The sequence below is a fragment of the Peromyscus maniculatus genome, chromosome 11 (genome assembly GCF_049852395.1).
Source record: "Peromyscus maniculatus bairdii isolate BWxNUB_F1_BW_parent chromosome 11, HU_Pman_BW_mat_3.1, whole genome shotgun sequence".
In the NCBI taxonomy this organism is placed as follows: Eukaryota; Metazoa; Chordata; class Mammalia; order Rodentia; family Cricetidae; genus Peromyscus; species Peromyscus maniculatus.
This window is the reverse complement of record NC_134862.1, coordinates 29491821-29513600: the sequence shown is the minus strand read 5'-3', so window position 1 is coordinate 29513600 and position 21780 is coordinate 29491821. Positions and strand designations below refer to the sequence as shown.

Genomic DNA, 21780 nt, shown 5'->3' with positions numbered 1-21780 from the left:
TTGTTTTGTGAATTCTCTGTTTAGCTCTTTAGCCCATTTTTTAATTGGACTGTTCAGTGCTTTGATGTCTAGTTTCTTGAGTTCTTTATATATTGTGGAGATCAATCCTCTGTCAGATGTGGGGTTGGTGAAGATCTTTTCCCAATCTGTTGGCTGTCTTTTTGTCTTATTGACTGTGTCTTTTGCCCTGCAAAAGCTTCTCAGTTTTGAGAGGTCCCATTTATTAATGGTTGTGCTCAGGGTCTGTGCTGTCGGTGTTTTATTTAGGAAATGGTCTCCAGTGCCAATGCGTTCAAGAGTGTTTCCTATCTTCTTTTCTATTAAGTTTAGTGTAACTGGATTTATGTTTAGGTCTTTGATCCACTTGGACTTGAGTTTTGTGCATGGTGACAGATATGGATCTATTTGTAATCTTTTACATATTGACATCCAGTTATGCCAGCACCATTTGTTGAAGATACTTTCTTTGTTCCATTGTATAGTTTTGGCTCCTTTGTCAAAAACCAGGTGTTCATATGTGCATGGATTAATGTCAGGGTCTTCAATTCGATTCCATTGGTCCGTATGTCGGTTTTTATACCAGTACCAAGCTGTTTTTATTACTATAGCTCTATAGTAGAGTTTGAGGTCCGGGATGGTGATGCCTCCAAGGGTTGCTTTATCGTATAGGATTCTTTTAGCTATCCTGGGTCTTTTGTTTTTCCATATAAAGTTGAGTATTTTTCTTTCCAAGTCTGTGAAGAATTGTGTTGGGATTTTGATGGGGATTGCATTGAATCTGTAGATTGCTTTTGGTAAGATTGCCATTTTTACTATGTTAATCCTACCTATCCATGAGCATGGGAGATCCTTTCATTTTCTGATATCTTCTTCAATTTCTTTCTTTAGAGATTTAAAGTTCTTATCAAACAGGTCTTTCACTTGTTTAGTTAGTGTTATCCCAAGGTATTTTATATTATTTGTGGCTATTGTAAAGGGTGATGTTTCTCTGACTTCTTTCTCAGCCCTTTTATCATTTGTGTATAGGAGGGCTACTGATTTTTTTGAGTTGATCTTGTATCCTGCCACTTTACTGAAGGAGTTTATCAGCTGTAGAAGTTCCCTGGTAGAGTTTTTGGGGTCACTTATGTATACTATCATATCATCTGCAAATAGTGAAAGTTTGACTTCTTCCTTGCCAATTTGTATCCCTTTGATCTCCTTTTGTTGTCTTATTGCTCTAGCTAGAACTTCTAGTACTATATTGAATAAATATGGGGAGAGTGGACAGCCTTGTCTTGTTCCTGAATTTAGTGGTATTGCTTTGAGTTTCTCTCCATTTAATTTGATGTTTGCTGTTGGCTTGCTATAAATTGCTTTTATTATGTTTAGAAATGTTCCTTGTATTCCTATTCTTTCTAAGACCTTTATCATGAAGGGGTGTTGGATTTTGTCAAAGGCTTTTTCAGCATCTAGGGAGATGATCATGTGGTTTTTTTCTTTCAGTTTGTTTATATGGTGTATTACATTGACTGATTTCCGTATGTTGAACCATCCTTGCATCCCTGGGATGAATCCTACTTGGTCGTGATGGATGATTGTTTTGATGTATTCTTGGATTCGGTTTGCCAATATTTTGTTGAGTATTTTTGCATCAATGTTCATGAGGGAGATTGGTCTGTAGTTCTCTTTCTTTGTTGCATCTTTGTGTGGTTTGGGTATCAGGGTAATTGTAGCCTCATAAAAAGAGTTTGGTAGTGTTCCTTCTGTTTCTATTGTGTGGAACACTTTGAAGAGGATTGGTATTAGTTCTTCTTTGAAAGTCAGGTAGAATTCTGCACTGAAACCATCTGGTCCTGGGCTTTTTTTAGTTGGGAGACTTTTGATGACTGTTTCTATTTCTTTAGGGGTTATTGGTCTATTTAAATGGTTTATCTGGTCTTGATTTAATTTTGGTATTTGGTATTTATCCAGAAAATTGTCCATTTCTTCCTGGTTTTCCATTTTTGTGGAGTACAGGTTTTTGAAGTATGATCTGATGATTCTCTGGATTTCCTCATTGTCTGTTGTTATGTCTCCCTTTTCATTTCTGATTTTGTGAATTTGGGTGTTCTCTCTTTGCCTTTTGGTTAATTTGGCTAGTGGTTTGTCTATCTTGTTGATTTTTTCAAAGAACCAACTCTTTGTTTCATTGATTTTTTGTATTCTCTTGTTTTCTATTTCGTTGATTTCAGCCCTCAATTTGATTATTTCCTGGCGTCTATTTCTCCTGGGTGAGTTTGTTTCTTTTTGTTCTAGAGCTTTCAGTTGTGCTGTTAATTCATTGGTATGGGATTGCTCCATCTTCTTTATGTGTGCATTTAGAGCTATGAATTTTCCTCTTAGCACTGCTTTCATAGTGTCCCATAAGTTTGGGTATGTTGTACTTTCATTTTCATTGAATTCTAGGAACTCTTTAATTTCTGTCTTTATTTCTTCCTTGACCCATTGATGTTTCAGGTGGGTATTATTCAGTTTCCATGAGTTTGTGGGTTTTCTATAATTTTTGTTGTTATTGAGTTCTAACTTTAAGGCTTGGTGGTCTGATAAAATACAGGAGGTTATTCCAATTTTTTTGTATCTGTTGAGATTTGTTTTGTGTCCAAGCATGTGGTCAATTTTTGAGAAGGTCCCATGGGGTGCTGAGAAGAAGGTATATTCTTTTGTGTTAGGATGGAATATTCTGTATATATCTATTAGGTCCATTTGAGTCATAACATCTGTTAGGTCCTTTATTTCTTTGTTAAGTTTCAGTCTGGTAGATCTATCTTTTGGTGAGAGTGGTGTGTTAAAATCTCCCACTACTAATGTGTGGGGTTTGATGTGCGTTTTAAACTTTAGTAGTGTTTCTTTTATGAATGTGGGTGCTTTTGTATTTGGAGCATAAATGTTTAGAATCGAGACTTCATCTTGGTGGATTTTTCCTGTGATGAATATGTAATGTCCATCCTGGTCTCTTTTGATTGATTTTAGTTTGAAGTCTATTTTATTAGATATTAGGATAGCTACACCAGCTTGTTTCTTAGGTCCATTTGCTTGGAAAACCTTTTCCCAGCCCTTTACTCGGAGGTAGTGTCTGTCTTTGGAGTTAAGGTGTGTTTCTTGTATGCAGCATATGGATGGGTCCTGTTTTCTAATCCATTCTGTTAGTCTGTGTCTTTTTATAGGTGAGTTGAGACCATTGATATTGATGGATATTAATGACCAGTGATTGTTAATTCCTGTTATTTTTTTGGTTGTGTTGTGTTGTCCTTCTGTGGTGTATGTTGGTGTAGGATTATCTATTGCTTGATTTTTCATGGATGTGTTTAGCTTCTTTGGGTTGAATTTTCCCTTCTAGTGCTTTCTGTAGGGCTGGGTTTGTGGACAGGTATTGATTAAATCTGGTTTTATCCTGGAATATTTTGTTTACTCCGCCTATGGTGATTAAGAGTTTTGCTGGGTATAATAGTCTGGGTTGGCATCCATGGTCTCTTAGTGTCTGCATGAGGTTTGTCCATGATCTTCTATCTTTCATAGTCTCTATTGAGTAGTCTGGTGTTATTCTGATGGGTTTGCCTTTATATGTTACTTGGTCCTTTTCCTTTGCAGCTCTTAATATTTTTTCTTTATTCTGTGTGTTTAGTGTTTTGATTATTATGTGGCGAGGGGACTTTTTTTTTGGATCCAGCCTATTCGGTGTTCTGTAAGCTTCTTGTATCTTCATAGGTATTTCTTTCTTTAGGTTAGGAAAGTTTTCTTCTATGATTTTGTTGAATATATTTTCTGTGCCTTTGAGTTGGTATTCTTCTCCTTCTTCTATCCCTATTATTCTTAGGTTTGGTCTTTTCATGGTGTCCCAAATTTCCTGGACGTTTTGTGTTAGGACTTTTTTGTCTTTATTGTTTTCTTTGACTGACGAATCTATTTTCTCTATCGTGTCTTCAGTGTCAGAGATTCTCTGTTCCATCTCTTGCAATCGGTTGGTTATGCTTGTTTCTGTAGTTCCTGTTCGTTTTGTCAGAATTTCTATTTCCAGCATTCCCTCAGCATGTGTTTTCTTTATTGTCTCAAATTCATTTTTCAGATCTTGGAATGTTTCTTTCATCTGTTTAATTGCTTTTTCTTGGCTTTCTTTGATTTCTTCCCATTTTTTGTTCGTTTTTTCTTCCATTTCTTTAAGGGAGTTTTTTATTTCCTCTTTAATGGAGTTTTTCATTTCCTCTTTAAGGAAAGTTTTTATTTCCTCTTTAAGGGAGTTTTTTATTTCCTCTTTAAGGAAAGTTTTTATTTCCTCTTTAAGGTAGTTTTTCAATTCCTCTTTAAGGAAAGTTTTTATTTCCTCATTGAGGGAATGTTTTATTTCTTCTTTAAGGGCCTCTATCATCTTCTTAATGTCATTTTTAGGGTTGATTTCTTCTGTTTCTTCTGTCATGGTATGTTTAGGTCTTGCAGGTGTAGAATCACTAGGTTCTGATGTTGCCATATATGTCTTTATGTTGTTGCCTGTATTTTTGCACTGGCGCCTACTCATCTCTTCCTCTGTGAGGTGCAGGTGGTGTCTGTGTCTGAGAGTGCCTCTCTTGTTCTAATTTTTAGTCTTGGTTTAGTAGGGGTTCTTGGTTAAATTGGTGCTTTTGGGCTATTTCTTCAGGGGCAGCTGATTTCGATCGGTGAATTATATACTTATAATTCTGGTGATCTGGTTTGGTGTCTGGGTAGCGCCTTCTTCTGTGTTCTCAGGTCACTTTTTGTTCATTTGTCAACTCCTCAGCTGATCTTGTTTCTTCAGACTTTAAACTGTAGGCATCTGAATCCTCTCCCAGATGGGTTTCAGCTGAGCAGGGTAGTCTCACCAACACCTCCAAGTTGTTGGGTTTCACAGGATCAGCAGCTGGGCCCTGGGTTGTCCTCAGACGGAGTGTTCAGATTCGTTCTGGTTCTGACCCACGGAGATAGCTTCTTCCCCAGATGTTGGGGTTAGGGGCGTCCCTGTTCCAAGCTGTGTCTGCTTGTCTCCGTCCCTGGGCCTGTTTACCTCTGCAGTCCGCCGCCGGGCCTGTATGTCCCTGTCAGCTGCCGCTGGGTCTGTCTGCCTCTGGGGGCCGCCACCGGGCCTGAATGTCCCCGTCGGCCGCTGCACGTCTACCTCAGCGGGCTGCCGCTGGGCCCGTCTTCCTCCACAGGCCGCCGCCACAGGCCTACCTGCATCTGCTTGTCTTCGCCGCCGGGCCTGTCTACCTCTGTGGGCCGCCGCTGGGCCTGAATGTCTCTGCCGGCTGCCGCCGGGCCTGAATATCTCTGTCGGCTGCCGCCGCTGGGCCCGTCTACCTCAGCGGGCTGCTGCTGGGCCCGTCTACCTCCGCGGGCCGCCGCCGCAGGCCTACCTGCGTCTGCTTGTCTCTGCCGCCGGGCCTGTCTACCTCTGTGGGCCGCCGCTGGGACTCTCATGAAAACATTTTAAAGATTCATCATATTCTTCCTTTTAAAAAAAAGCTAACCTAGCCTGGTGCACACCTTTAATCTCAGCACTCGGGATGCAGAGCCAGGTAGATCTCTGAGTTCAAGGCCAGTCTGGTCTACAGAGTGAGATCTAGGACAAGCACCAAACTACACATAGATACCCTGATCTTTTTTGTGTTTGTTTCTTTGTTTGTTTTTCAAGACAGTTTCTCTGTATAACAGCTCTGGCTGTCCTGGAACTTGCTTTGTAAACTAGGCTGGCCTCGAACTCACAGAGATCGCCTGCCTTCTCCTTTTTTAATAAATGTTGTACATTTTATCCCTCGCATGTTAATTTTTTTTTTCCAAGACAGGGTTTTGCTGTGTAGCTTTGCACCTTTCCTGGAACTCACTCTGTAGCCCAGGCTGGCCTCAAACTCACAGAGATCTACCTGGCTCTGCCTCCCGAGTGCTGGTATTAACGGCGGGCACCACCACTGCCCAGCGCATGTTAATTTTTTTATGTGGCACACAGAGAGAGACAAAGAATAAATGTGCAAGTATGTATGGAGGCCAGAGAAGGCTATTAGATGTTTTTCTTTGTCACTCTTCACTTGATTCTCATGAGTAAGGGTCTCACTGTACCTGGAGCTCATCTGGCAGCCAGCAAATCGTAATGTTCTGCCCTGACACCCCCATAAGTGCCCATCCTTTCAAGTGGGTGTTGGAGACAGGAATCCAAGTGCTCATACTTGTTCATATATTCTTACCTTCTGGGCTATCTCCCCAGTCCCTCCTTGCCTTTTGTTTTGCTTTTTTATTTTGCCTTGTCTTCTTGAAATGGGCTGGTCTGGTATTCATTATGTAGCCCATGCTGGCCTTGAATTTATGGAACTCTTGCTTCAGTCTCCCAGTGTTTAGTGTATGTGTAAGCCACTTTGCCTGAATTACCTTGCTTGTCTTCACTTAATAAAATATCCTGACACATTGCGTGGTGCACATGCCTTTAATCCCAACACTGAGGAACTCAGGGACAGGAGGATCTCTGTGAGTTTAAGGTCAGCCTTTTTTTCAATGTTCAAATACATCCATGTTGCCTACCATATTAATACAAGCTACAAAGAAATCCTACAGGATAATACAATATTAATTGATCATTAAAGTATGTGATATCATCCAGCACCCATTCATGCCAAAACTTCTTGGAAAAACAGGATCAGAAAGGAACTTCCTCAACTTGATAAGAAACATCTGTCTATTTGTCTATCTATTCATCTATCTATAAACCTTTCAACAAATAATACCACCCTTAGAGACCAAGTGTTTCCCCTAAAAGCCTCTGTTACCAATCCCACTCAACAAAGTGTTGGAAAACCAGTGAAACTTGCTGGGATGAATTTCTAGGTTATTCCTTCTGCATAATAGCAGAGACAAAAGCCAGGAGAGAGGAATATAGAATAAAGGAATGGAAATAGTTCTTTCACAGGTCACAAGGACTGGTTAAATGGGATTATAGATTCAGATACACCTTTCTTCTTGTCATTTATACCTCTGCGAGAGGGAAAATCAATCTTCTCCAATAGAGTAACATTGGATATATCAACCACTTGAGGGCAGGCCTCATGTTCAGGAGTAGTTGACCAATAATATATAATAGACTCACAGTTTGTGTGTATGTATGTGTGTGCTTTTATTACAGTTTGGTGTTTTGTTTTGTTTTAAAAAAAAAATCATTTTGCAACCCTACCTTAGTTTCAAAAGGTTATTTTGACCACCCATGACTACCTTGTTGTGACTACCTGCTGCTGTGACTCCCTTGTCATGCCCACCTTGCACCATGTCTTTGTTTCAGGAAGTTGTTAGGAGTCACTTGTTATGCTTATGCTCTGCTCCTGCAACCCTGACCATGTGGTAGAATATTATTTTAAGGTGTGTTCCCTTTGTTTATGCTCTGGAACATTTGTTTAATGATGCAAAGACCTATTACATTTGTTTGATTGACTAAAACTAGCTGACAGGAAGTACAGGTGGAGAAGGGCTTTTAAGTGAGGGCTGGGAGAAGGATGCCTGGCTTTTTAGGAGATGTCTGAAAGGAGAAATTAGCTACTTGCTATTCAGCTTCTCTGAGCGAGCAGAATTCCACCTCATCCTCTGAATCTTGAGTTTTTTAGATGGACAGAAATTTAGATAAATTCGTTTGTAGCTTTGAAAGAACCAGTGCCTAGGGGACTAGAATCCCTTCAGGCTGTGGCCCTTGCTGCCGATCACTGCGGGTAGAGGCCGAGCTGCAGTTGCTGATTAGGACAGCCATTGTTTTATGTATGTATGTGTTTGTTTGTTTGTTTGTTTGTTTGTTTGTTTGTTTGTTTACTATCAGCTTGATACAGTATAAATTCTTATCTTAATAGTGAAATGTTTCACTGAGGCTTGCCCAGTAATTGAGTAAAACCAAACTTATTCTAAGCCACAGTCATCCTAGGGTCCCCCCTGCTATATAGCCTCTCTGGTTCTGTGAGTTGCAGGCTGATTGTTCTTTGCTTTATATCTAGAATCCACTTATGAGTGAGTACATGCCATGTGTTGTCCTCCTGGATTTGGGTTACCTCACTCAGGATGATATTTTCTATTTCCATCCATTTGCCTGCAAATTTCATGCTGTCATTGTTTTTTACTGCTGAGTAGTACTCCATTGTGTATATGTACCACATTTTCTTAATCCATTCTTCAGTTGAAGGGCATCTAGGTTGTTTCTAGGTTCTGACTATTACAAGTAGTGCTTCTATGAAGAGTTGAGCATGTATCTTTGTGGTATGACTGAGCATTCCTTGAGTATATGTCCAAGAGTGGGATGGCTGGGTCTTGAGGTAGATTGATTCCCAATTTTCTGAGAAACCGCCATACTGATTTCCACAGTGGTTGTACAAGTTGCATTCCCACCAACAGTGGAGGAGTGTTCCCTTTGCTCCACATCCTCTCCAACATTGACTGTCATTGGTGTTTTTGATCGTAGCCATTCTGACAGGTGTAAGGTGGTATCTTAGAGTCATTTTGATTTGCATTTCTCTGATGGCCAAGGATGTTGAGCATTTCGTTAAATGTCTTTCAGCCATTTGTGATTCTTCTTTTGTGAATTCTGTTTAGCTTTTTAGCCCATTTTTCAATTGGATTGTTCAGTATTTTGATGTCTAATTTCTTGAGTTCTTTATATACATTGGAGATCAGTCCTCTATTAGATGTGGGGTTGGTGAAGATCTTTTCCCATTCTGTTGGCTGTCTTTTTGTCTTATTGACTGTGTCTTTTGCCCTACAACAGCTTCTCAGTTTCAAGAGGTCCCATTTATTAATTGTTGTGCTCAGTGTCTGTGCTGTTGGTGTTATATTTAGGAAGTGATCTCCTGTGCCAATGCATTCAAGAATACTTCCTACTTTCTCTTCTATTAAGTTTAGTGTAACTGGATTTATGTTGAGGTCTTTGATCTATTTGGACTTGAGTTTTGTGCATGGTGACAGATATGGATTTATTTGTAATCTTTTACATATTGACATCCAGTTATGTCAGCACCATTTGTTGAAGAGACTTTCTTTTTTCCATTGTATAGTTTTGGCTTCTTTGTCAACAATCAAGTGTTCATATGTGCGTGGATTAATGTCAGGGTCTTCAATTCGATTCCATTGATCCGTATGTCGGTTTTTATGCCAGTACCAAGCTGTTTTTATTACTATAGCTCTATAGTACGGCTTGAGGTCAGGGATGGTGATGCCTCCAGAGGTTGCTTTATTATATGGGATTCTTTTAGCTATCCTGGATCTTTTGTTTTTCCATGTGAAGTTGAGTATTTTTCTTTCCAAGTCTGTGAAGAATTGTGTTGGGATTTTAATGGGGATTTGCATTGAATCTGTAGATTATCAGCCTTTTTTATACAGCAAGTTGATGGCAACTTAAATGTCCTAGATTTTTTTATTTTAAAAGAGTGAGTATTTTAAGTTACTTTTCAAGTTTATTTTTTGAATTAGATTTTCTAGAAGTGAGATTGCTTGATCCAAAGGTAAAATAATACCATTTGATTAGATGCTTTCAAATTTCTGTTTACAGTTTCAGTGTTTTCACATTCCTACCAGCAGTGTCTTGAGGTTTCCCAACAGAGTATATTATCACTTTTTGCCCATCTGTTGGTAAAAATTGTATCTCTGTGCTTTTTTACTTTTCCTTCTTTTTCTTTCTTTCTTTCTCTCGCTTTCTTTCTTTCTTTCTTTCTTTCTTTCTTTCTTTCTTTCTTTCTTTCTTTCTTCTCTCTCTCTCTCTCTCTTTCTTTCTTTCTAATAAACAAGTGAGATACTAGTTTTTGGTTTTCTGAATTTCATAATGATTCTGCTTTTCTATTTATGTTTTTCAGAGTCAGTACAGATTTGTCTGTGAAGCTATTTTGAAAGTCTATGAAGAAGGCTTTGTTAAACCCTTAACAACATCAAATAAATAAGAAAACAAAACGGTTGGGATAAGTATTGGGAAACTGATTTTTGTTACATTCATTTTGCCATTATACTGCTTGCAGGAAATGGCATCTCACACAAAAAAGTGAAGAACTCAAACAAACTTTGAAAACTTCAGCACTATTGCACTTTATGTTTAAAAAAGTCACTCAAAACCTATAACTCACTATTTTGACTGTTTTGTGCTTTGCTCTGAACACATAGTGGAGACTGACTATGTTCAGGGTAACTTATGGAATTCGAGGCGGTGCCATGCGTCCCCTCTGTAGAATTGCCCCAGACAAGGCTCAGAATTCTCATCTCTGTTACACACCTGTACCTTGAAAGCAAAAAGGAGTAAACATCAGGAATCTGCTCTGGTCTTTCCAGTGGTTCATGTACTTACTCTCCTGATTACCGGATTTTAGTTTCAACCGTTAGCAATACCATTCTCAACATAGCCAGTACACTGCCTGTGGATGCAGCACAGCTTCCTGACATCCCAGTAGGGACCTGCTGTTGAGAAGAAAAGGGGAACGGGCTGTTCCCAGGAAATGCTGCACATGCCCATTACCAGCATCTTAGAGAACTATAACTATGAATCTATGGATTTTCTTGGATTTAATAATGTAACTTATATTTATCATAAGGTTGGCTTATTCCAAATCATGTGATTTCACATTCTTGATGTAAAGGAATGCATGTATCGTGTCTTAACCCCTTAAGTGCCTTGAGATTTTATTGTCTAATGAAAAGGCACTCATTTGACCCCATAGGAGGTATGTATACTGTACATTCTCATAGTTTTATGAATTTTTAATAAGTTCACAGTGTAAAAAAACAGCTTCTTATGTTGAGAGTTATACAAAGAAGGGTAAGGAAATTCTGTTCTTACTCAGTGCTTGCTTGTACTTTGCCATAAAAGCCAGGATATCTGTGTTCTGCTGAGAGTGCATTCTGCTGCTATGGAATTGTTCACAATCTGTACATTCCTTTACTGAGGAACAGGGGTTAAAGTTCTGCAGCCTACTGAAAAAGAGGGGTTATTCTTCAAATTGCACATTTACTTTATTCCCTAACTTAAAAAGTGATGTAACATGTACATTAGAGATCAACATATTAACACTCTGAGCTCCAGTTACCAAGTTCAGTGGTTGGGTTTCCTCCTGTCGGAAGCTGAAGTGCTGCCCTCCAGCACTCGTTCCCTTCATGTCAGGCTGCTGTTCACACTGCTCTTTCTTTTCAGTTTTGTTTTTTGTTGGTTTTCTGTTTTGGTTTAGTTTTTGTTTTTTGGGTTTTTTTTTTTTTTTTTTTCAAGACGAGGTTTCTCTGTGTCACAGCCCTGGCTGTCCTAGAACTCACTCTGTAGCCCAGGCTGGCCTTGAACTTACAGAGATCTGCCTGCCTCTGCCTCTTGAGTGCTGGGATTATGTGCTGCCACCGCCTAGCCACAATGGTCTTTTGATTGGAATTCTTCAGACAAGGAATTAAATACTATTGACTTCTTCTAAATGTGACCCCAAAAATAGTAAAATGCAGGTTTTCTTGTCATTTTTTGTATACAGTAATATTAGCTAGTTCATATATGAAAATTATAAGCCTGTTTAGTGAGGCTTTTGATTGTCCATTTTGACTAAAGATTCAATTCCCATTACAGATGTGTGTATTTTCCTTGTTGGCTTCATTTGTTTTTAAATCTATGGAGATAGAGCTTCAAAATTGCTCAATTTAATGTGAGAATTTGCTCACCTACTCAAATGTTGTTTTATATGGATATAGTTAAAATAGGCACATTTGCTAGTGGTTTCAGAATATTTCTGTAGTCTTAATAAAACATAGGTCCCAATGGTAAATAGTTTGGACTGCTATTTAGTTGGGGGAGGAGTGCCATACATTTGAAAATCTTTAGTAAAATCTAAATTATCCATTCACATATTCAGAATAGGTGTGAACAAAGCGGCATATTCAGAATCCATAATAGTAAAATTCAGAAGTTAAGCTCCTAAACATTAATAGCCAGGGTACCAAATAAATTGTCTTTCACAAATATTTTTTGTCTTATTTTTTAAAGAAAGACATAAACATAATCTTTATGTCAAATGGAAGTTCTCCTATTCTGATTTCACATGCAAGACAATCTGAGCTAGTCAGTGAAAGGTAGCTTCACTCAAACATTCCATTGTCTGCCAGAGGCAAATGTAATGGAGGCTATCATTTCAAGTTTAAAGGGGAAATGAAGTTGGAGATCTGTACATTGTAGAGCTACTTTATTTCCTGTACAAATTGTAGTCTAAATTTGAAGTGTCTGTCCTTGCCGTATGGATAGAATATGACAACCAGAGACAGGCAGAGAAAAACTGTGTGGAGGCGAAAGGCAGAGTCATGTTCACTGGCTCTTTCATCTGCCGCTTTGTTCACACCTATGTCGTTAACACTGGTGTTGGCAGTGAGCATTGCTGGCTTTAAATTATTGACAAGTGGAGAATTCCACTTCAACTTCTGAGAACCGCCCTCTGTCAGCATTTTAGTGTAAAAACAGCCCTTAGACCATTTGTTAGGACCTTAAGCTACTATTACCTTTACAAACTGTTAATGTGGATATGCTAACTAAACTTTCCTAGTTCTCTAACATATAACACTGTCCTTTACACCTAAGCATTTAATCAGTTTATTAATCTTAATAGATTTCTAGAAATAATGGTAGTTTTCATACAAGTACTGCTAGACTTCATACATACTGATTTAATATTGTGTTAACAAAAAACAAATTTCTTGAATCAAACTACTTTTCCATTTCAGTAGCCACCCTTAGACCCACACCCTGACAAACTCAAGAAAGAATGCATTTATTCTGACAAGTGAAAAATCAATATTGGTGAATCAGGGGCTTTTGTACATGCTAAAGAGTAAATGTGAATATTTTCACTCTCCGAGTTCAGACAATTTTTCTGTGTTTCTTTCCAGTGTTTTATTGAGCATCTGGTTTTCATTAGCATCGACTAGATACTCTATAGTATCTAGGAGTATTTGGAGTAGACTTTCGTTCACAAAAGGAATAGATTGTGCTTATAATCCATCCATTCAAAAGTGAGCCCAAGAAAAACTTTTGTGTTACCTACTGAGGTAAATAACTGGGAAAGGACAATGATTGATCATTTTGACCTAAGAATAAAAGTAACGTATATGAAAATTGCACTCAGAGGCAGAGACAGGTGGATCTCTGTGAGTTTAAGGCCAGCCTGGTCTACAGCCAAGGCTACACTGAAAAACCCTCTCTCGAAAAATCAACATCAAAAAAAGACCGTTATTTGAAGGTTTTGGGTACTACTGTGCATGCCTTCACAGAAAAACGTCAGTACATTGGTTTGCATGTGTGCTTCATAAAGACGTGTGCACAGACGGAATGAACTTTTGACCATGGGGTTGTTTATATCTCTTGGCAGGTCTGACCAAGTCTAAGTTGTTATCTGAGCAAAAAAATCTCTTGTCTCACTAGAAGTGATACTACAACTTGATATCTATAAGAAGGTGAAAGATGTGTGTCCAGTCTCTATTTCTTTACGATAGGAAGGACCAGAGGCCCAGCAATTAATTTAACAGTATCTGGTCATCTTCCAGTTTTCCAATTCTCAATCTAGTGTCGCTGTATTAGACTAGAACTTCAGTAAATTGTGAATGTGATAAATGCTTATAAATTTTATCTCTTTGTACCTGGGAAGCACGCGCAGTGTCGTCACTTTGAAACTTTGACCCCTTAGAGGTTGAAAGTAGGCTTCAAAAGTGATGCTCATTAGGATGTGGGCCAAGTTTGCTCGTGGTGCCTCCCTACCGGACGGACACGAGCTCTTGTGAAGTAGTTAGCCTGATACACATACAGTAAGCCAACTGAACTGCAAGGAGGAAGGCAGCGTTAAAGCACTTCAAACCTAGAACTGAGATTTAGAACTTAGGTCTACTTACAAAATAATTTATATTCATAATGTGAACATGTGATAAAATTGAAGTGTGGCCTGTTTATCAGGAAAAGAGAAGGAAACACTAATTTATAGCAATATGCTATCTAATGTCTGTTTTGAATAGTCTGATGGTAAAGTTGCCAAAGTAGTTTTGAATTCATGTAAGTTGTTTATACCACAAATGTGGGATATGTTTACAGGCTCTTTGTAGTACTTATTTTGTAGTTCTGATGAATTTGTATTTAAGTCATTTATAATAAATATATGATGATAAATATTTGCTGGAATAAACATCTCAGTAATACTGCAAATCATACCTAAATGATCCCCCAGTCTGCTTTCATGCAAGGTGCTGCATCCACAAAGCAAGTACTCTGTGTCGACATTGCTCACGTCCCACATGTGCACCAGCCATCCACCTGCCATTCCTGGAACAGTCATTGTGGTGCTTCCTCCAAGTCAAACAGCTGCGTTAGTACACTTCAGTGATTGAGTTTACCAGACGTGAAATGACCGCTATGGTGACAGACACTCACTTGTGTCTCAGTGTGATCACAAATTGTAGCAACTTTGTGAAATTCTTAGAGAATTATTATAGACATAAAAAGAAATTTACAGAATCTTAAAACTTTTTTGAGGGCTAATTGCTAAGAGATAATTTCATCAATTTTAAGAATATAGGAAATCAATCCCAAAATTCTATGTTTCAGGTTCTGCTTTTTACCACAATTCTTATTTTTCATGGATTTTGCTTACTCTTAGTAGCAGTTATTATAATAAACTTCTCTATGTTGATATAAACAACAACCCATGTATTCCAGCCCATAATTTCATGCCCTAGGTGAATTTGTTTGGAGTAGATACCATAAGGTTACTTTCTGTTTCCATATATAAATGTGTTGCTGCTTATTTTACATTTTTTCTGCTACGGTATACTGTTGGTTTCTAAAGCCATTGTTTATTTTTTTAGTCCTCCAAAGCTAAATGGGCAGCCATTAGTCATAGCTGTTTGACAGCAATCCATCTGTATTAGCTAGGTATGGTTCAGTACATAAACAAGTAAGCCAGTAGTACTTTTAATTTGCAGAAGGTTGTTAGCAATATTGCAAGTTAAAAACTACACTGTTAAGGAAAAGTTCAAACGTTTAGCTTTCTGGAGCCTTGTAAAATTTCCAGTATAAGAATGAAAAAGAAAGCCTTGTTAAGGTCATAAAAGTTTCAATTAAACATTGTAGAGTTTTCCTATTATTATGTAAATGATATACAGAAAATATTTTTCTATGAACAGAAGGTTAAAACTGTTAACTTTAATTTCATTGTTTAAAAGGGATAAAACGATATTTGTATGTCTTTCATGCTGTAAAGAAAATGAATGTATCTTTCAAATGTTAGAGTTATTACTTGATTCTAAGTATATGTGTTTAAAAAGAGAGAGAAATCTGCAAAAGAGTGAAAAGAGTGTTACAAGTCATTGTGTAAAATGCAATGGTGGAAGAAATGGAGTTTCGTTATAAATGATCACTGTCAAAGCATATATAGTGTATAGTGTACATTCATTTCACATTGCTTTGTTTTGACTTCTGAAATTTTCCTTAAAAATTGTATGTACTATTTTGAGTGTAAAATATTTTAATTCTATACTTGGGTGTGGAAGAATGTCTGTGTGTTAGGCTAAGTGTGCTGTTGCATGTGTCTACCATGGAGGAAAGTTCCCAAGCTTTGTCATTGTCGCAGCCACCAATGGGGGCATCATTGTAAGAATGTGAAGCCAGAATCCCATGCCTAAGAGCCACTGCAGTAATTATGTGCAGAGGCCTCTGACCCTGCTAGTGAGTTTCCCTTTCTATCTTCAGTGATGTGGATAGTAAGACCACTGGGTCCAACGCTCGTGACTTATAACAGTAGTAGCTTGTGTGCTTACAAGTTTATTCAGCTAAGTGAAAACTCTTCACTTTAAACCAGTACTTGTAGGCATGATTAATTAATTTAGTGATTGCCAATCATTAAACTTTATGAAATTGGGAAGTCATTGTTTTAATGCTTTCTAAACCTACATACTAATTTTAACTCATCGTGATGTACCCTGAACAACCAAAAGGTAATCCAAGGTTAGTGTCAGATTTCCTCAACCCCAGTGGTTACAAAGTTTGGCACTCTTAACTCTGGTAACTTAGAAGTCACACTGTTAGTAAAGTCGCTGCCAGCGATCATCAAGGAAGTAGCTTTCTTCAACCTTCGGCCCAAATAGTTGCTGCTTTGTGGTTTCCCTAGATCTACTATATGTCATTACATCCACTATTGTCATAATTGGGCCTATTTCACCTTTGTTTTAATATTTGTTTTCTGCTTATAAGTTGCCATCCTGGGCAAGGATGTTTCAACCTAATTCTGTGATCTCTGGATTCATCTTTCCCACTCTTTCAGTGAATTCGCAAGACACCTCATTCCTGAATCCTGTAGAGTAGGTCAAACTTCAGTGCTAAAATTGATTTCAAATAGCACTTTATTTCATGCTTACTACTGACTTAATTTATACATTAAAATATCTATCCTAGGCGTTTTGTAAATACAGATAAAAATTGATTAGTATTAGAGTTTATTAGATTGGCCCCAAGTTTAAATGCTTTATAATGATCTCTTGATCTTTGATATTTAAGAGGTAACGTATGTGATTTTAGCTCTGCGATTTTTCTGTAATTTGTGTAATACAATAGAGGCTGCCCAGCTGACTGTGTTGCTGGACTCAGTTCTCTCAGCCGAGCTTGGTTTAATAAAATTGTTTCTGCTCTGCATTTTGTGGACATCACATGAATTCTTGGAAATCCGTTTGTTTTCAGTGTAGTACCTAGATATTAAGTGGATCCTGTACCACAAGTACATAGTTGATGTAGAAGACAAAGGGCAGAATTTATGACGCTGTAACAGTTTATATTAAGCTGTTTTTATATTCTGCCAGTACAATATATCTGCTGTAAAAAATAAAAGTTGCCTACCCCAGTGTTCTCCAGCATCAGAACATACCCCTTATGAACTATGTTGTAGTCTTTTCAAATAAGGAAAGCTAGTCCTTGTTTTCTACAGTGTAGGTTTAACTTTAGGACTGATAGTTTATACTTATCAGTACTATTTTCAAACAGTAGTTTTAAAATTATTTCTGTGTAGAGGATATTTTAATTTGGGAACTTTCTTTTCTTGTAATAGGTGCTATATGTAAATATGGAGTGAGAAGTTTGCTTGGTTCAAGGTCTACTTTATTTCCTTACTAAAATGTTTTTCATTTCTGTTTCCATTTCATGTTTTGTACTGAACTAATAGCAGAATGGAATTAGTCCCTTAATGTTGTCGACTACCTTTTCTCCCAGTTGTACAAAACTGTCTCCGTATGCTTGGTCTCGTGATGAAGGGCAGAGAAGCTAAGAATGGGAACCGCAAGTGCACAAGCTGGAGTTTGGCCAGCACTGGGTTATCTGAGATGCTCACTGTATACTTGTCACCGCAGCTCACCGTGTGCTTGTCCTCATTCAAGGAAAGTCAGAATTCCTGACGTCCGTGGTTTTCAGCAGTCTACACATGCCAACAGTGAGCAGGATAAAATGCTGGTTTGCATCGAAACTGTTTTAGTCCTAACATCAGTTTATGTTATGTGAAATATTTTGTTGGGCATATTTCATTTTGATTAAGTAGTTGTTCAGATACAAATGTGAAAAGGAAAAGAAAAACCTCTAGTTGTTAATGTTCAATTGAAAAATAAAGATGTGCTTTAGTAATCTAATGACTTCATTTCAAGATTATTTTATGGGGATTTATTTTTGGACTCTGCTAGCAATGATTTTAGTCATTAATGAGTGATCAGTTAGAAGGGATGGTTGAATGTTCAACATGATGTGTATTTCTAGAATTAGTAGCACACATAGTGGCTCTTGAGGGAGTGGGGAGAATAGAGGTTTAAAGAGAATTAGAAAATTAGAGAGAGAGAGAGAGAGAGAGAGAGAGAGAGAGAGAGAGAGTATTTGGTATATATATGGTGTATGGACATGTACATATGCTGAAACAGCCACATGTGCTCATACTTGTGGAAGCTAGGGGAGGGCATCTGATGTTGTCCTCTGCCAATCTCCACCCTATTCTTTTGAGGCAAGATCTCTCACTAAACCTAGAACTTAATGTTTTTCAGCGAAACTGGCTGGCCAGCAAGCCTGTGATCCCTGTCTCTAGCAACCCCAGCATGAGGTTGCAGGCACACACACCTGTGCTCAGTTTTTACATGGGTTCTGGGAATCCTAACTCAGGTCCTCGTGCTTGAGCAGTAAGCATTCTTTTTTGTTTTTCGAGACAAGGTTTCTCATGTAACTGTCATGGCTGTCCTGTAACTCACTTTTGTAGACCAGTCTGGCCTGGAACTCACAGAGATTTGCCTCCTGAGTACTGGGATTGAAGGCATGAGCCACCACTGCCCAGCTGATCAGTAAGCATTCTTACCCATCAAACAAACCATCTCCCCACCTAGAGAATGAAAGTGTCCCCAGTCTCCTTCATTGTGGCCATGCCTCCTCCAGTAACCCCAGAGCAAGACCTGGTCACTCAAAAGATTTCTCTTGAAGTCAGCCTGGATCACATCTTCCCAGGTATGCCATCTTGCATCTAAAAGAGAAAGGGAAGTCAGGCATGCTGTCTTGCCTGTTAGAGGAAAGGAAGAAGTAAAGACTACTAGCTCCACTCTGGGTTTGGTTTGGCTTGGTTTGAGGGGGGTGCATGTTTTATGTAGCCTTGGCTTGCCTCGAACTCAATAAAGCGCCTACTTCTGCCTTTCAAGTGCTGGTATCAAGGGCTGCACCACCACATCCCTGCAACCGCTAACTCTGTTTTAGGTGCGTACATGACAAAGGACTCATTACGACAAGGCCTGTGCAGTGACACAGTGCTGGAGTCCCAGGTGCTTCCAAGGCTGAGGTAGGAGGGTCACTTTAGGACAGGAGTTCAGGGTCAGCCTGTGCAACACAAGGAGACCCTACGTCAAAAACAAGAGAAAGAAGAAACTATGAGAAACATTTTGAGGAAGATCCAAGATGATTTATGGCAGTCTCGTGCCAACTCACCATCTCTGAGAAAAGCCCCTCAAACCTGGTGAAAAGCACAGATTTGTAGAATCCTAGTACTCCAGAGACTGAGGCAGGTGGATTCAAACTGTGGGCTCTGTAAGCCCTACCTGCCCAAGGTTCGGGTAATTTCCTGGAATACTGGGAGTTGTAGTTCTTAGAAAAACAACAAAACTACATGGGAGATAAATGGCCTTGTGGTTTTGTCCTTAAAAAAACAACAGTTGTGTTGTGCCACTTGCTGGGAACCCGCGGTGGAACTGACCAGAGTCCATTTTTCTGGCCAGCACTTAATTAAAACTTGCTTCAATTTTGGTTCCAAATTGTGGAACTGGTTTTTCTTGTGCAAATTTCAGATTAGCAGCAACTCTGAGCTATATGAAGCCTTGGGGCAGTGGAAGCCCTATCACACCAATGATGACCTCTTCATTATATTTTCTTCTAGGGAAAATTGTATATTTGTATATGCATATATATTTATGCTTGCAGGATTGTATGATACAGCCTGCAACTTTCCATTTTTCATTGTGGGATATTTGCATGTTAGCATATTCACATCTGTCTCATTCTTTAAAACATTATTTGCAGGGTGAGGGTCATGAATGTACTTGCATAGATGTACTTGCACAGCACTCATGTAGTGGTCAGAAGCAAACTTGCAGGTGTCGGTTCTCTCCACCATGTGAGACCTGAGATCAAGCTCAGGGCATCATGGTGGTGTCTTTTCTTACAGAGCCATCTCACCAGCCCTATTTCATTCTTTTTACATTTTATAATTACTAATTTGTATGTGTGTGCATCTACCAGGTGAGCTAGATCCCTACCCTACTCCCCCTTTTGGATACTAGTTTTGCTTTAAAAACCTGTACCAGGCATCAGAAATGATACTGGTTTCCTGGTATTGTCCCTAGTCAGCCAGAAAACTTCAGTTTGTACTCTCTCCACCCCAAAACCCTGCTATGCATAGAGCTATGTGTAGTACTCAGCTGTTGCTCCATTGGCCCCAACTGAGGTGCCACACAAGTGACTAGCAGTATTCTGGCAACACCAGGCAAGATCCCCCAGACCCTCTGTCCACACCCTTTCCCTCCTCCGTGTCCCTCCTCCTGCTCTTGCTCCTTTGGTTTTAGTACCGCCCTTGAGCAGGTCCACACAGGCCTTTGTCCTTGCTGTTTCTGCTGCTCTTCCAGGATGTCTACTGGGCTCTCTCCTCACCTGCTTCAGTCTGAACTCAATGTCGCTGTCTTAAGAGGCCTTCCGCCTTGCTGAATTGGTAGCCCTCATCCCCTGTCCCTGCTCCCTGCTATTACTTTACTAGCAACTGACCAACCATGTGTATTAAACCCAGGACTTCATGTACTCTAATGGAGGTATATACAGCCTTCCTCCTCCTCCTCCTCCTCCTCCTCCTCCTCCTCCTCCTCCTCCTCCTCCTCCTCCCTACTCCCCTCCTCTTTCAGAAAGTGTTAGGTAGGTTGGCCTCAAGTTTCTGGGTTCAAGTGATCCTCCTGCCTCAGCCTTGAGAGTAGCAAGGACTACAGGTACACTCTACCACACAGGCTTGATCATGAAATAAACTTGTTTAATTATAATAGAACCCCCAAATGTAACCTAAGCTGGCCTTGATCTCACTACTGAGCCTCCCAAGGGACTGTAGATGTTTGTCACCATGGTTGCTTTGAGGGACTTTAGTCTCCTTATCTGTCTTATCTCCAGAGCCTACAGCACAGTAGGCATTTTGATAAATTATCTGAAGAATGAATGAATGGAATGTTGCCTTGCCACTCAGGCCCTCCCTGACCACAGTGCCTTAAGCATCAGTCTGTTATTTCCCTTTCCTAGCTCTGTTTTTCTCCAGGACACTTATCACCACTTGACACATATTTGTTCTCTCTCTCTCTCTCTCTCTCTCTCTCTCTCTCTCTCTCTCTCTCTCTCTCTCTCTCTCTCAGAGAGAAAAATAGATATACCAGACTACATTAAAAATAGAAACATCTGGGTTATTTTTGCTGTGCTAAGGATTGGATCCAGGGTCTTGTACTAGTCTTAACACCCTACCACTGAACTGTATCCCAAACTCAACGTTTGTTTGATTTTAAATTATATAATCAAGAAAGTGAAAATTCGCTGGACAGTGGTGGCACTTGCCTTTAATCCCAGCACTCCGGAGGCGGATCTCTGAGTTCAAGGTCAGCCTGGTCTACAGAGAGAGATCCTCAGAACCACCCCCCTCTACCCTTGAACTGTGGCAAACATGAAACCCTTCCTTACTCGCCCCACACAAATACACACATAGACAAATAAATGTAACCTTTTCTTTTAAAACAGGGTTTCACTGTGTAGTCCTAGCCATCTTGGAACTCACTAAGTAGACCAGGCTGCCCTGGACCCCACCAGAGATCCTCCTGCCTCTTGTCTCCCAAATTCTGGGATTAAAGATGTTTCTATTTTTAATGTAGTCTGGTATATCTATTTTTCTCTCTGAGAGAGAGAGAGAGAGAGAGAGAGAGAGAGAGAGAGAGAGAGCAAGCCAGGTTTACTCCCCCCCCCCCACCCCGCGCGCGCCTTTTTTGTTTTATTTTTTTTTTTAATTAATGAACAAATGAATCCGTGTAGCGGCCAGGTTTCCACACACCTAATAGCGCCCTCAGGATAAGACTTAAATTTTGGACAAGCGCAACAGGTGCCTCTTAAACCGTAGCTTCTTGTTCCTGTCGGCCCCACCGACAGGCGTTGCCGGCTTAAATTCGGTCTCGGGAGGCTGATTTCCGGGGCGGCGCCATCGCCCCTTTAAGAGCCGAGCACCCCGTCCTTGGGGC

The 21780-nt window shown here is 39.5% G+C and overlaps 1 protein-coding gene across 11 annotated transcripts in view; it reads left to right on the top strand.

The window, feature by feature from the left end:
- The window catches only part of Ptpn4 (protein tyrosine phosphatase non-receptor type 4), a 196340-nt gene extending 186413 nt beyond the window's left edge, over nt 1-9927 (top strand). For all 11 annotated transcript variants that reach the window (XM_076547241.1, XM_076547240.1, XM_042257998.2 and 8 more), the window contains one exon: nt 9834-9927. In XM_076547241.1, the coding sequence (XP_076403356.1) occupies nt 9834-9917 (84 nt within the window). In that variant the 3' untranslated portion in view covers nt 9918-9927. The remainder of the gene's footprint in view (nt 1-9833) is intronic.
- The last annotated feature ends 11853 nt before the right edge of the window (nt 9928-21780 follow it).